Here is a 15,364-nt window from a genome sequence, read left to right on the forward strand (position 1 = left end):
CACACTCTTCCATTTTGGTCGTATCATACTATCATCCTCACCTTTCGTCTCCAAGACTCGACTACTTTCAGTTCTTCTTTCTCCACTTTGGCCATCCTCCTAGCCCTCTTCTTACCCTTCTTTCTTTGTCGATCATTTCGATCATTACTTGCCCATTCCCTCCATCCTCTTATTTTTCTCTCGCTACGACTTACAGACTTCCTACCTTACCTACAGACTTTGGCAAATCAATCAATTAGAAAGATATCAGTTCGACATAATTAGTCGTTTCGATTATTTTATTATTCCTACTCTAAAAATAACATAAGAGGAAATTAACTTTGCTTCATGCTGCGAGATAACAGAATCAGAATGTGATTTGAGAGATTATTTCGAGAAATATGTATTTGAGTACGAAATATCAAATAAGATAATCTAACAATGAAGTAATTCTAAGAATAACAGTTTGCTTATTAAAATAATGTAACACGTAATAACATTTACCGTTATTATTATTACATTTACTATCATTATTTAATAACTTCCAAACAATTTTACTGATATAATGACCCATGATTTTGCTATATTGGGCTTTCGCGAACGTATTTCAAACGTGGTCCAACGCCTTCTCGAAGTGGTCTCCTTTTCCTACCTTTTACACCCTCCGTTTCATTCTCGCCAACGTGACGGTCCTCCCTCTCTTGTGTCCGCGTGTTACTCTTCGTCACTCCTGCGCTCCAGCGCTCCAGCGAGCTTGCGCGCCTCATCCTGTACAGAAGAGGTCTCCTCGACGAAGGAGGACCACCGTCAGGATTCCGATCAGTTTACCGGCATCCCTCAGTCCGTACGTACGCGTCTGGTAGCAGCGATTCGCGTGCCGTCGATCACGTGCATCCACACAAGACGCCGACTCTCACCGAGGCGACCGTGCAACCGTGAAAGCAAATAGGAAGAGAGAGAGAGAGAGAGAGAGAAAGTCCTTGGTTAGTTTTCACACAGGATTCAGAATGTTGGAGAAGTTTCCACATCCGAGGAATATCGACTCGCGATCCTCTGGGAGACCTTGAGAAACTTCTTCGAGGATAACGGTGCAGGTTTGAGATAAATTCATTTAGTCGGATCAGTCTGGTCCCCTTTATTTCACGCGTGAAATCTAGAAAGGGGCCGTCATTTTCGCATATTGAAAGAAGATCTTCGCGTGTTCGTTGTATGTACATACGTGCAAACGCAGTTCACTTTGTGACGAGTTGTTGACAACGAGGACGGGACGAATTTTCTAGGTTCGTTCAGGGGAATGTTTTTATATTGGAGGTAACTCTAAGATTCTGTGAATCGATGCATAACGATGGAGATCGATGGAGCTGAAGATTTACGTAAGTTTCATCGAACCTCGCACGGAACTCCGTCTCCATGTTGATAACTCGATTGCGGTGGTGTTAATGGAAGGCTGATCGGGAATGAGGAAACCATCCAACGTTTCACCGTAAGTAAATTAACGCGTACGGAGAAAGAAAGAGATAGATAGATATATAGAAATAGAGAGAGAGAGAGAGAGAGAGAGACAGACAGACAGACAGAGAGGGAGGGAGAGAGAGACAAGCAGACAGAGAAATGCCCTTTCCGATCCAGTTTAAACATGAAGAAAAGAATTTCTTATTTCCTTATTTCGAAATAAAAATTAGTTTGTGGTAGTCATTGGTCATTCATGTTCTAGTTGGAAACACGCGATCTTCGTTTCCATATTCACGGTTATTCCTTGATCATTCCGTTTAACCTTTCAATGTAGTCAGCTTCTCGTGTCATTCGTTCCATCATGCGGTTGAAACGATTAAGTCGGATACACTAAACACGAGACATGTGTTAGTGAATCGTAAATGATAATTCAAAATATCTTCGAACAACTGATGTTTATGAAATCCCGTATTCTTCAAAGCATCTCTAGTTTTCTTGCACTGTTGCGTATGGAAGACGTCCTTGTTCTAAAACAACTCGGATACGGATAGATTTTAAACAGACTTTTGTCAAAAATTGTCAAGTAATATTAGACGGTGGATTCCAGTGGATTCCGGTGGACGGTGTATTTTGAATAGATATAGAATATAGAATACACTCGGTGTGTTTTGAATATAGAATTTTATGTTGGAGTAGATCTATAAACCTGAGGAAAAATGTAAATAGGTTTTACTAACATTATTTCGAAGCTATTTATTTTGGTTTAAAATATTTTGCAATATCTCACAAAAATAATTAAAACTACATATGTATATGTATAAGAAGATAGTAAATACCGGTTATAGCCACTAATTTGTCGTTTTTATTAGTTTTTGCAAATCGATTAGAGTATTCAGACACGTAAAAGTAATAGGATACGTAAAATCAATTGGATTCGCCCAAGTTACTTTACTTTTTACGAAGCAAGGAAAAAGAAAAAGGAGAAAAGGAAAGAAAAAAAGTTTCACTAGACGACGCTAATGACTACACGGATGATATCCATGTTTTAAACGGATCTAATAGCATTGATGTATCTAGTTGCTTTTTACGACAATTTATAATTGGAAAAACACAGGAACAAGTCAATGAATTACAGTGCAACGAAACTCGAATTTCCATCAAGAGGCCTCTCTTCGTGATTTCTCTCTACAGACTAGTTGTTTCTATTCCCACCCTACCTGGAAACTTTTAAACAAACCCATTCTTTTCGGCCAACAAAACGCGCCTGCTCGCAAGACCCTGGAAATCCGTGGGGTCGTTTCGTTAATCTATAAAAGAGCGATCGCGTTAACGTTAATGAAAGCTGGGCCGCGCGTCCGTGTGAAATTCATTTAATTAAAATCGCCGATTCGACGCGATACTCGACGGCTGGTGTAACGAAGTAGACTCGTGTTTCGGCTAAGAGAAGTTCTCTGGATTCTCTGAATTTTCCGAGCGGACTCGACAGATTTTCTCATTCTGTTGGATACCGGGCACGCATCTGTCGTCCCTGTTAGTTCCAACTGAAACGAAAAAAAGAAACGAGAAGCCAAAATCGCTTCCTCGTCCAAAAAAGAGAATCGTAAAAAGCAAAAAAGGAAAGAGGAAGAAAAAAGGTTGAAGAAAAAATATTGACCTCTTGTCTCTTTCTTTCAGAAGTGTGTATCGAAATGCGAGGAAACACTGGTCGTTGAGTCCTTAGTCCTTAGGCACAGAAATAAATGGCGAAAATGCCGCGAGGAATAATTGGATTGGTGCTTCTGCTCGGTATCTTCGTTATCTTTTTTAATTGAGACACATTGTACATGGAGGCACGCGCTCGCCAGGCGGGTCTGTATTTGCATGCTTGCCCAGGAAATATACGTACTAGACAGTAGACTACACAACGAAGCAAAGAGGATGGTTGGTATTGTTGTATCGGGGCCGGTTGTCGGTTCTTTGCGAAAATTAAAATTCCACGGGCAACGTAGCTGCCGCGTCTTTCGAGGCCTCTCGATCGTCTCTGTAATTTACGATAATTGAGCAATTAGTAGGAGCCCTCTAATCACGGGGGATCGCGTGAAACAATACGGGAATTGATTTACACTGCACACGCCTCCATCAGATTTTCATGCGCTCATTTTCCTTCAAATTTTCTTGCCCTCAAGTCCGTATGTGCGTTTATTCGTGTAATCCATGTGTGCAAGAGAGAAAATACGCCAGACACAAAGATATAGAGTAAAATTTTGCAGTTCCTCGTTCCTCACATTTCGTATTTATGCTTCGACGATTCTGAAATGTAATTCACGACACGGTGCTGTGGGTTTGTGGCTCTATGTTAACGATGGGTTCTGAATGCATTACTTTCGCAAGTTTATTCGCTTTTCGGATGCGTTTCTTCGTGTTTTCGACAGTTTCGTTGTTGAGAACATACTTGACAGCACAGACAAATTTGTAAATATCAACGATCCAATCGTTTATTTTTTATGGACCACATTAACCATGCATCGATGAAGTTATAATGTGTAGTAAATATACAGTGAAATGTGGTGAATACAATGGAACAATGCGTTTATAATGTTACGTTTCTGTATATACAACTTACAAGGTACCCCGTCTATAATGCATATATATAATTGGCGATACGTAATAACTGTCATTCCTACTTAAATGAAGCAGAATAGGATTATGTTTGTTCCTAAATTTAGTTCCTTTCAGTTTTTTTTCACGAGAAAAGCGAGATTTCTTTAACGCGAGTTATGTTATATTCGAAACAGAAGAAAAAGGAATGTTTTTTAATATCGAAATCAAGTTTATTGTTATATAACAATTTGTGGTTTTGCTAAAAAGGGCGATTAAAAGTCCGAATATATCCATTTGGAATTGAATAACTCTATTCTCCCATCGCCAAATTATTTTTAAATATGTACAGAATCGAGATACTTATTATAGGTGTTGTATAGTACATATAATTAGCAAATTGAAGCTAATTAGAAAATCGATATATGTATTTGTTATATGTTCAACAGATGGCGTATTTACGTTATTGTCATTCTAATATGAATGTAAACGATTAAATAATCTAGCACTCGCTAGAATTACTGTCCGTTGTACGTGACACTTCCTACCTACTTCTTACAATTAATATCCATACTTGGTTATTCATTGCGCGATACTTTACTTGGCTCAATTAATTCTTTCCTTTCTTATCGTCTTTCTTACTGTTTGCGTTCCTGCCATTATTTCGTAAAAATTTATCTATAACAAAATTGAATAAATATAATGGTTGTCCTTAACCGTATCTACGTTTCTAATCGTTCGACTAATCTTTAATTACATTAACGAAATCGCAAGATTGAGAACAATGCATCCACTTCGTTCCGATGAAACGATGACAGGTAATTCGTACAATCTATTATACAATTACCTATACTATACCAAAGACCGATCAAATTAAACGATAAAATTACACAAGCTATGTTTCAATACTCTCAATGGAAAATTTTATTTGTTTATATTCGTTCGATGCAAACTGCAATAAAAACAATTCTTGTTCCCAGAGAAATGGATCGCAAATGCTCGATCATTTCCCCTCGAACCGTTAATTCCGTTATTTGTTAAGAACGTCGCGTTGCACCGTTTCTTTTTTCCATCCATTCGTTCATCCATTCGTTCATCCATTCGTTCATCCACTCGTTCATTCATTCGTTCATCCATTCGTTCATCCATTCGCTCATCCATTCGTTCATCTATTCCTTCATCCATCCGACTGCTCTGCAAGGAACAACAACCATCGCAAAAGGCCGAGAGCGCCATATTCGCGAGGAAAGGAATTATGTAGCTTCTCCTGTTTCTACGTTCTTTGTGAATTGCTAGATCCGTTGTTCATCGATGTACAAATTCGCCTTATAAATTTTGCAACTGTTTTGTGCTCTCGGATCCCGTCCAGGCGTATTCGCGAATTTCAAATACGGTTCACAAGTTTTTCCGACGCATCCAGCATAAATCAAACACGATTCACTTCTTCCCAAGTGTTTTTTTCGCGACTGAGAATAATTGCCGAGGCTGTACGTTCAAACGTTTAGCAGAATTTGGAACTCTTTCGTTTATGGCCGATATCGTAGCGAGGAATTTATTTATAACATATAACAACAGGACGCGTAGAACATTGTGGGCCGGGGTCGTTGAAAAGTTTCGTTAAAGTTCCTCGAATACGAAAGCTTTGTTTCACCGGGATAAAGTTATAATAGGAGAAAAAGAAGAAACAGCGATATTTGGCCGAAATTACTCGTCCTTGTAGGCTCGTTTAATTTTAATAGAATGAAACTTAAAGATTCTAATATGAAATTGTCATTTCAAAGGATTACGACCGATAAATTGGGAAACTTCAATGTAGGAGAAGCAGCAAGAAACAAAGACGAATCATTATTACACCAGAAGCATAGAAAGCCGAGAAGTAACTCAACTTGAAAACTTCCTTATCCCGAGACTAGTGGAACACATGAATCCCTCTAACCAACGCATTGCAACATCCAGAGGAACACCATCGAAACAAGGGGATCGAAAAAAAACAGCAACTAGCTACGATTTCACGTTTCTGCACACGTTCACCAAGTTTTCTCGACAAATTTCTGAAGCGAAACTGGTCGATTATTCGCAAGGACAACGTGCTTACTAGAACCCACTATACTAGGCAACGAAGAAAGAAAGAAAGACCAGCAAGACGGGATAGCAAATAAAAAACTTTCTCCGCAGCAAAATTTCGCGATTCGTTGAACTCTCAGGAAATTCACGCCCGGTTGCAATACAAAAGACTGTGAAAAAAAGACTTTCCTTCTACATCTATTCGGTTCACTTGTAATGAGCAGTTAATTCTTTTTTCTCTAGGCTACGTGCATGACCCACTGTTTCGAACTAACAAGTTAAATTGCTTTGTGGTTTATGGTTTTTCTGCTCGTGGAACGAGTACCGATAATACCAGTCAAAGACCAATATGTATTCTTCATTTAGATTTAAATAGTCCATCTTAATTTGTACGTGTGTAATACCAATTATAACAATGAAAGTTGTATATTAGAATATTAATTTTAGATTCTTCCGTGTAGGGGACTATTTACTTTCCACCTAATTTAGTCCGTTACATTTAGCGTTGCACCAATTGCAAATAATAATTTTGTAAGAATAATATATTCCATTTTGTTGTTTTGTAATGCGTTCGTACTTTCACTGATCTACAGGTATACGCGTTGCTGTTCTTTCTGTCTATTTCTGATCATGGATCGGAAAAATCGTGACGATGTTTTGCCTTTGATGTTCTCGTCGATCCTTTATTCGATTCGATAGTTATTTGCATAAATATCTCGAGTCTGGATGAAGCAGCGCAGCATGGCGGATGCTTAAATATCATTGTCAAGTTTTGATGATATGGAAATAATATTTTATTATTGTATAAAGAAGAACGTGAAAAAAAGTTTTCCTCGCTTCTCATCTTAATCGATTTAATGATAAGCTGTGAATCAGCGATTAAATCGCGAACCCGAGTAGTTTGTTAAATTTTAACCAACAGCAGGTGTTGCTGGATATTTAATTTGATGTTACAACAATTGTCAAGAGTGTCGGGAATACCAAGATCGTTATTTTGCAAGTGTTTTCAATTTTTTAAACTTTTTATTTGATAATTTTATTGATCAAAATATTTATAAGCTATTAGCGTCTTTATTTTCCCACACATGAATCATTCACAACTGGTATTACAATAATGTAAAAAATCTCGATTTTCTAAACTTTCCTCTCAGTTCAGCGTACATTTTGCACAACAAGGTGTTCTTTCATCTCCGACATATAATTTGATGCAGTATCTCGCTGCATTCGATATGTTGGCAAAAGCCAGCACTTAATTGTACTGTTCTGAAAATTAGCTGTTCTTGGTCACTACTACACACTTATGGAGCGTACAAAGAGAACGGGAGGGAGGGAGAAGAAAAAAGCTATAGTTCTATCATGTTTCAAATAAATAGCTGAAACAGATTATCGAGTCGACGCATTCCCAAAGAGGACCAGGATGAAACCCCGTGTTCACGTCCAGGAAACTCGATTCCTTTAAGCTCGTTATTCGTGCCCGTTGCTATTCTCATTGCAGGCCCACGATTTATCTCAGCGCCCGTTTACCCATTATTTTGCGGACACACGAGAAGCAACGTTCAGAAAGAATAACAGAAACAAAAAGAGCATTTACTTTTCTTTTTGTAATTCCCCAAAATGCCCTCCCGTGTAATAATTATTTAGCAACCTTGTTTTTCGGGGCCGTGGGTAAGAAACATCATTTCGTTACTGTTAAGTCCGTTGGGCAAATATATGGGTCGAATCATCACTATGTAATACCGTAAACGATTTCTTTATTACTAAAATTGTCTGGAGAGATTTACCGGAAATACGATATGTATATATCTGTGAAACACAGATTTCTCCCAATTCTTCAAATTTTTTACTTCATCTTTTAATATTTTTGAAATAATTATATATATGAATTATATATGAATTACATATATAATCATTTATATTAATAACAAGATAATAGACATAAACAGAATATTAAGACAAATATAAATATATATATAATATATATATAATATAATATATAATATATATATAATAATATATATAATATATATAATATATATATATAATATATATAATATATAATATATATATATATATATATATATATTATATATCACAAATCTCGAACAATTATAATCGAGTTAAGTTATACAGGCTAAAATATTGAGGGGTTTTCTGAAGAATTCCAAATCACACCAGAGCTTCCCCTTTGTAACTTTGGGAACCTTAAAATTATAATCTAGATTCTTTAGTCAATCCGATTGCATTTGTTCAATATTTGTAATAGTGAGCTTAGGCTCAAGGCGACTACCAGTTGCCGAACGTAGCCGCGGTCAAGGGGATAAACGTTTTGTCTAACAAAGATATGTGGTAATAGTATAGCCCTCCTTAAAAAGAAATAGTTGTAGCGACAGTAAACATTCCAACGGTTTCTGGCTCGTGGTTCGCCATACGCAGACCCCATTCTTCGGGTAAGACGATCACCAGATGTCAACGCATCTACACGGTACATGTTCAGGTAGCCCGAGGACCCGTTATAAATCTTAAGATTTAGCTAACTAAAGTCCTTCAAACAGACAAACAGTCTTTGTTCCAACTACGGGAAGATAGGGGAACTTTATTTTTTTCTTACGAACGACGCTTCCCGCTAGCAACTTTCCCTTAAGGGCGGCTAGCATCCTTCTCTAACCACCAACATAGAAATTGAACAATTAACAGCAACGTCAATTTCCCTCACTTTCCGAACGAAGGCTTCTCTCCATGAATCTGGTGATCTCATGTCCTTAGACACACCCCATTATAGTTTTCCTCTGCACCATCACCGTGCCGGAGAGACATTCTCTCTCTCTCGTGCACTTTCAGCAACTAGTTACGTAGCGTTTTGATCAGTGAATTTCTCACGCTCTAACATCGAGTCCAACTTAGACTTTGACGAAACAATAAATTCGTTATCCCGTTGACCGCGGATTCGTTATCGAACGTGAGGCTATTGTCATTAGGGTCGCGAGTGCCCAGTCGCCGCCGTTAATTGTCAAGTCTGTAGCATCCATACTTGTGTTAATAAATTGTACCTTTGTTATACCACAACGATGACTAATTTCAATGAAGACTCATCAAACACCCACAACCCTACCCACAACGCCAACCCGATATATATATATATATATATATATATATATATATATATATATATATATATATATATAATAAAAAAAATATTAAGATGTAATTGATATGCTTAGTTAAAATTAAATGTCCCCCTTCCTCAAAACAAGAAGGGAAGAAATTCTAAATTGTTCAAACATACAAAAGAGAATCTCTTTGTTTCTTTTTTCCAAAGCCCTACATAACGTAAATCCTTTAGCTAAACCACACTGAAATATCGTGTATAGGGACATTGGCTGTTAGGAAACGAAAAAATTTCGAGATTCATTCATTACACTTCGGTTGTTACCATCACATTTGTGCCACATATATTTCTGTGAGATATGAAGCGTGGCGACTAGTCGTAACCGTTTCGGACAGTGAAACATTTTTCTAGCGTATTAAAGGCCAGGAATGCAGTGAACACTAAGGAATTCCAACTTCGTTTCCGAGCTTACTGTTTATCGACGGAAAAAAAGCAAAAAATAAAGTAGAGGAAGTTAGGGGGAGGAGGGAGGGAAACAGAAGGGGACGAAGGTAGCAAGAGAAAGTTCCACGAGCGCAATTGTGATTCATGTTTATTATATACATAAAAACGTTAATAACGTTGGAACCGCGAGAATGGAGTTCGTTTCGCAGGAAAATGAATAACGATAGCGAATCGGTATCTTTCGATATTCATTTATCAGGAAAAAAACGCTTTCCGGAGTTGCGGCACTTTTAGCTTTTGCAAAAGCTTCTTGCCTCTTTTCCACTTTTCTTTTTCTTTTTCCTACTTTTCCACCGACCGAAAAGAAGAAAGACGAAATGTTTTATGTACGGGATTCGTTTAATCGTGTGCACAGTAATTTCTTCGGCGAATTATGCCTGCGGTATGCGAGAAACTCGATTACCTTATCGTGAGTCATAATTATACTGCTTAGACAGTTCATTGAAACATAGTTAAGGTTCTGATTGTAAGACAGGAAGCTACGTAAATAAAAGAGAACGATACAAGATCGGGGTGAATCGTAATTCAAAACAAGTCATTAAATTCTACCATATGTCCAAATCGGACAAATTGTGAATGTAAATAACTAAATAAAAAAAAAGCCATTACGAAATTATTTGTTATAGATAAATAAGTAAATTCAGAAATAAATTGTTAGTTATAATAAAATAACATTTGTTTCCATTTTTGCTTTCCTTCCCTTCCCATCTCTTGTTATTCTTCTTTTTTCGTCACGATTTTTTGTGCACTTTTATTCTTTTTAGGAAATTAAACTAAACTTGAAAAATTATTTTTTTGTTAAATGTATACTTCTGATAGACAAATTTATCTTTCAATGCAAGGTGTTCTGTTACCTTCAAAAAATTAGTTCCGAGAACTCGGGGAAGAATTCTTGTAATTATGCAGAGCGCAAGTTCTCTCCTGGGAAAGTTCAGAATAATTTTTCAGCTTGCCAACGTTCAAGGAAACCAAGTGATTTTCAATGTGAAGTTTATTCAATTACAAAACGTTCTTTAAAATTTAAAGGGTTTGGTACATTGCATTACTTTTTAACTACACAAAAAATCTTCCTAAATCTTGGTAAACCATTAAAAATTGTATTTTCTTCGCTACTATTCCTATATTAAAAATGCGAAACAAATATTTCGTTTGTTTAACAGAGTAATTAATATTATTTAATAAAATACCTAAATTCATATTTTAGAATCATATTTACAGTGACTTCGACATAAACATAATCCTTCAAATCGGACTACATATTTCAATAATATTATTACCCATTTATTATGTATTTATTTTGAGATGCGTTCAACGATACGATATACATGCGTATGAAGTGTACGTTTGAATAATAATTCATCAAATGTCATGTGTCAAGTTTGGTTGATATAAAAATTCGCACATGATGTTAAAAGGTAAATCAAAATTGAAGCAATGTTAATCTCACTGAAAAATCACAGAAAGCATTTCTAACTGATGTCATCGAAAACGAAATTAGATTGATGTCAGAAACCGACACTACTTTTACCAGAATTGATACTATACCATAAATATTGCGTTGGACAGTGGCCAGGATTTATGGCTATTGCAATGACCCTTAATACTTATGAGTAGTTTGGCTGCAAAGTCCTCATAACTCTTATCAGAAGCAAACGTTGCTAATTTTCTTGCTCGTCTACCGCTGCTTAGATTGTCTTATGCCACCAACCTACTCTCATTTCCGTAAAAACGTAAATTATACCGACGAAAGGTGAGATCATCGTTTTCATTCTTATCTGCCGTGCCAGTCGCCCTCCACTTTAGGGGTTGATTCACGCGTGTTAGTAGCAATTGCGCTTAAGCGATCCTTCGTCTGTACGCTTTAACGTGGTTCATTCTTAACCGTTTCGGTAATTCAACCACCAACTACAAATTTAAATTATCACTAGTCTCTATGACAGCTACATTCGTTCACTTTCGAAATCGATCGTGCCAAACTTCTTTAAACCAACAGACAACTTAAAAAATTTAGATGTAGCATTGCGCAGAGAGAACAACTGTTGAATACTATCTGTTCGATTTCCGTCATTGGCAGTTTAACCTTTCCAAATTTATCCGAATTTGTAGGTTCATTATCGAATAGATTAAAATATATCAATACTGACAATTTAAAAACTTCCTTTTCACAACTTCGCATTTTTAACATTTCACAAAACAAATCGTTCAGTGACTTTTGAAATATGTACGAAATTTAAACGATGGAAAGAAGTTCAAATTAAAAAGGAGTTCAAATTACAAAAGTATCTTCTGAATTAAAATTAGTGCTATTATATAATCTACAAGAACTTTTCAAAAAAGATAATTGTCTAATTTATTTCGCGTAGTGAGCCGTTAATAAGGCGTGCCTTCTAGGTTAATAGTGAATATAACCACTTAGCAAGGAATATGCGTTGTTTGCAGAAGGTGTATTAGAATTTCGCGATGTCGAGTTTGATGTATTAATTCCTCGACCGTGTGCGTTACGCTTGGAAATAATTGTTACGGGCAACCAAATTGTTTAGAACCAAGTTAAAAATATATAAAATTCAGCAAGAAAGAAGGGTGGACGGTGGAGATTTTGATGAAAGCGAGAAGAGAAGAAAATTGCAAACACTCGGGCACTCATACACAAGAAAAACTGAATTTTTTATGTTATATTAAAAGAAAGAAATAAATAATGACTTGGTTATCGATTATTAAAAACTTACTAATAATTTGATACTTGGGGAAAATGTGATATTATTTGTATGTAACATTTTTACGATAAAAGTTGCAGATATAGACGAAAATAAAATGTCGACCAACAATAAGGTTTTCATTCAATTTTCATTCCAAATTTTCAGCGCAACCAACATCCCCAAAAATGCAATAGCAAAGGCACTATTTGAGTTTTTAGTTTCCATATCAGTGGCCACAAAATCGACATTCGTTTACCACGATTTCTGCCGTTATATATTGTAATTTCGGACGCATTTTAATCTCGTTAATTGCACCGATAATGTCGTAATCAGAGGATCGCAATTAATAACGACTATAAAACGAGACTTATCAAACGCGATCAATTTTTCTCCCTTTTCTAACAGCGAAATAATATAGATTCGATACACGAGTAAATACCCGATATTAGTTGTTAATTTTCCAACGATACTGCTATAAAAGACGGTACGTAACAGCATTTGATATCGATATATTGCTATGATCGTCGTCATTCGTGATATAATTTGTGGTATTTCCGTTATTCACTTGAACACGTGTACCACCGAGTAAATTATATATAATGCACGGATTCGTGAAATTATTTCCATGACTTTCCTATTTGTTAGACATATTTGCCTCCCTTTTCCCCATTTTTCTAAATAACATTCTTGGCGGCACGTCACGTTTTAGTTTCTAAACAATTGAATTTTTATACGTATATTTAGACCATCAGTTTGAATAACAAAATTTCCGTGGAGAATTTTCTGTGTGCGATTTGTAATCACGATATAAATTGAGCGTCGTGTCAACTATAACTAACATCAAAAAATGGGAAATCAAGTTTATAACTGAAATCTTTTGTGTTTTATAAATCGCTAGAAAATTTAGTGAAAATTTTCCTTGTAATCGTGGGTGATCTCGAGCGATTAGATATGTACTCTCGTTGAAATTTCGACACAATTATACAAAACGTAATATTTCGTCGCTGATAAATTCGCCAGGTGGAGATAACAAAGACAGTGTGAAGGTTGAACCACTTATGTTTATATTTATGGCCGTTCTGTGAGACACATTGGCATGTGAATGTAAACAACTAAATAAAAAAAAAAAAAACATTGGCAAGCTACAGTTGATTTTCCTCGCCGCATTTTTCTTAGGCGATGCTTTCGTTCCTTTTACCGAATTTTCCATCAACCTTTATTCTTTTTTTCATTTTCAATCTTTTGCTATCGATTTTTACGAATATAATAAGTAACTTCAACTTTTCTTATATTTCACGTTCAATTTTTGTTAATAATAAAACTCAAATGTAAAAATAGACGACAACGAATAACCGAAACAAATACTTTTATCAATTTGCTAACTATACCATTATAAATATGGAATACTATGGAAGAGATACAAATTAATTTTTCATATGCAATTTCAATCGAGTCGGTCGAAGCCGTTTTCTATTCGCATAAGTGATTATTCTAACTTTATTCTTAATTAAAGTCACGAGAAATGATAAATAATAGGAATAATTTATAAAAATAAAATATTCTTAATCGAATGCCGATTGAAGAATAGATTTGCATGAATTTGCTTAATCCAGAATCGGATCCATTTTGACCCAAGTCTCTTTCATTAAATCGCGATTGATGAAGATACAACATAAATAAATAATTTTTCTTGCATTAATCGAATATTTGGAAAACTTTTATGACTTTTAATGGAAGATATCGATATAATCTGATTTCCAAATTAAATTTATTAAAGCGTTGCATACGTTATGCGATTTGAGCAATGGAGAGCAAAGTAATAAATGTAAGATAATTGATTGCCATATTTCTACTAAGTTCATAATATGTAGATCCGTCGCTATAAATTCAATTCTCCTCGTCAAAGTAAACACATAACTTGTGGGATGATTTAACAGGTCATTCTAAAGAACCACTGTATTTTCGACCAGTCGCGGAGAGACGCGATCGCGAGGAAGCGCGTCAACGGGAGTCGTAAATTCCCGTTACGATTATAATAATCGATGCCACGAACAGATCAATCCCCTTATTTCTTTTGGGATAATAGGGGTGGTTGGTGTGGTATAACATTGCGATTAACAAGTTATAATGTCTATATTTCCAATAACTTAGTATAAGAAAGAGTTACGCTGTTGCGTAAAGTGTGTAAGTGTCGTAGACGAATGTTTGACGGGTGAAGACCCGATAGAGAGACGCTGATTGTTCTCAGGTTAGAGAATCAGTGTAGATATGCTGACTGATCTATAGGCGCGATCGAGTCCGAGGAGATATGTTGACTGTCCTGTCGTTGTAGAACAAGTCCTGAGCAGTTGAATGTAGTAATGTAGTAGAAGCAGTCCGAGATGTTGACTGATCAGTAGGTGACTTGGCAGTGAATTCCGGTGACAATGTTGTTGCTAAAGAAAACACTTGTTCGGTGATGATCGCTCCACCACTGGTCGCTTGCGGGAGGAATCCTGAGAAGCATGGGAAAACCCAGATTTCCCCTATTTTTACCTGATCAAGCAATAACCATAAGAAACTTCCTGGGTCGAAGCTGTTTTATGCCAATTGACGGACTTTACGGCAATTCAGGAAGCCTCGTTTTATGGCCGTTCCTTAGGCTTATTGCGACCCGCTTAATTATATATACACAGCTTATAGACGCCTCGATCGTAGAGAGTCACCACACGTAACAATCATTTTCCCCTTCATTATCTTGTTTCTAGTTTACATTAACAAATTTTAAGAGTCTCCACTGTTCCACCAAAAGAAATTCCACTAATGGGTATAAGTTACATGTTTGCATACAGTGTGCAGCGTGGCGAAACGATAAAGAATTTTTCTAAGATTTATGGGAAACGGTATATACACATATATATAAAAGCTGCGATTTATACCTCTGAACTTAGACGTAAAGAGAACGCGTAGAAAACCACGTGCTTGCGAAGGAATAGTCGACAATCAC

The 15,364-nt window shown here is 36.3% G+C and overlaps 1 protein-coding gene across 1 annotated transcript in view; it reads left to right on the forward strand.

Moving 5' to 3' along the window:
* The first annotated feature begins 785 nt into the window (after positions 1 to 785).
* Positions 786 to 15,364, forward strand: part of LOC126872948 (lachesin-like) — a 100,923-nt gene continuing 86,344 nt past the window's right edge. Inside the window, exons 1-2 of the mRNA XM_050633238.1 lie at positions 786 to 1,073; positions 1,260 to 1,462. Coding sequence (XP_050489195.1) covers positions 1,437 to 1,462 — 26 coding nt within the window. The 5' untranslated portion in view covers positions 786 to 1,073; positions 1,260 to 1,436. The remainder of the gene's footprint in view (positions 1,074 to 1,259; positions 1,463 to 15,364) is intronic.

Source organism: Bombus huntii, chromosome 14 (assembly GCF_024542735.1).
Source record: "Bombus huntii isolate Logan2020A chromosome 14, iyBomHunt1.1, whole genome shotgun sequence".
In the NCBI taxonomy this organism is placed as follows: domain Eukaryota; kingdom Metazoa; phylum Arthropoda; class Insecta; order Hymenoptera; family Apidae; genus Bombus; species Bombus huntii.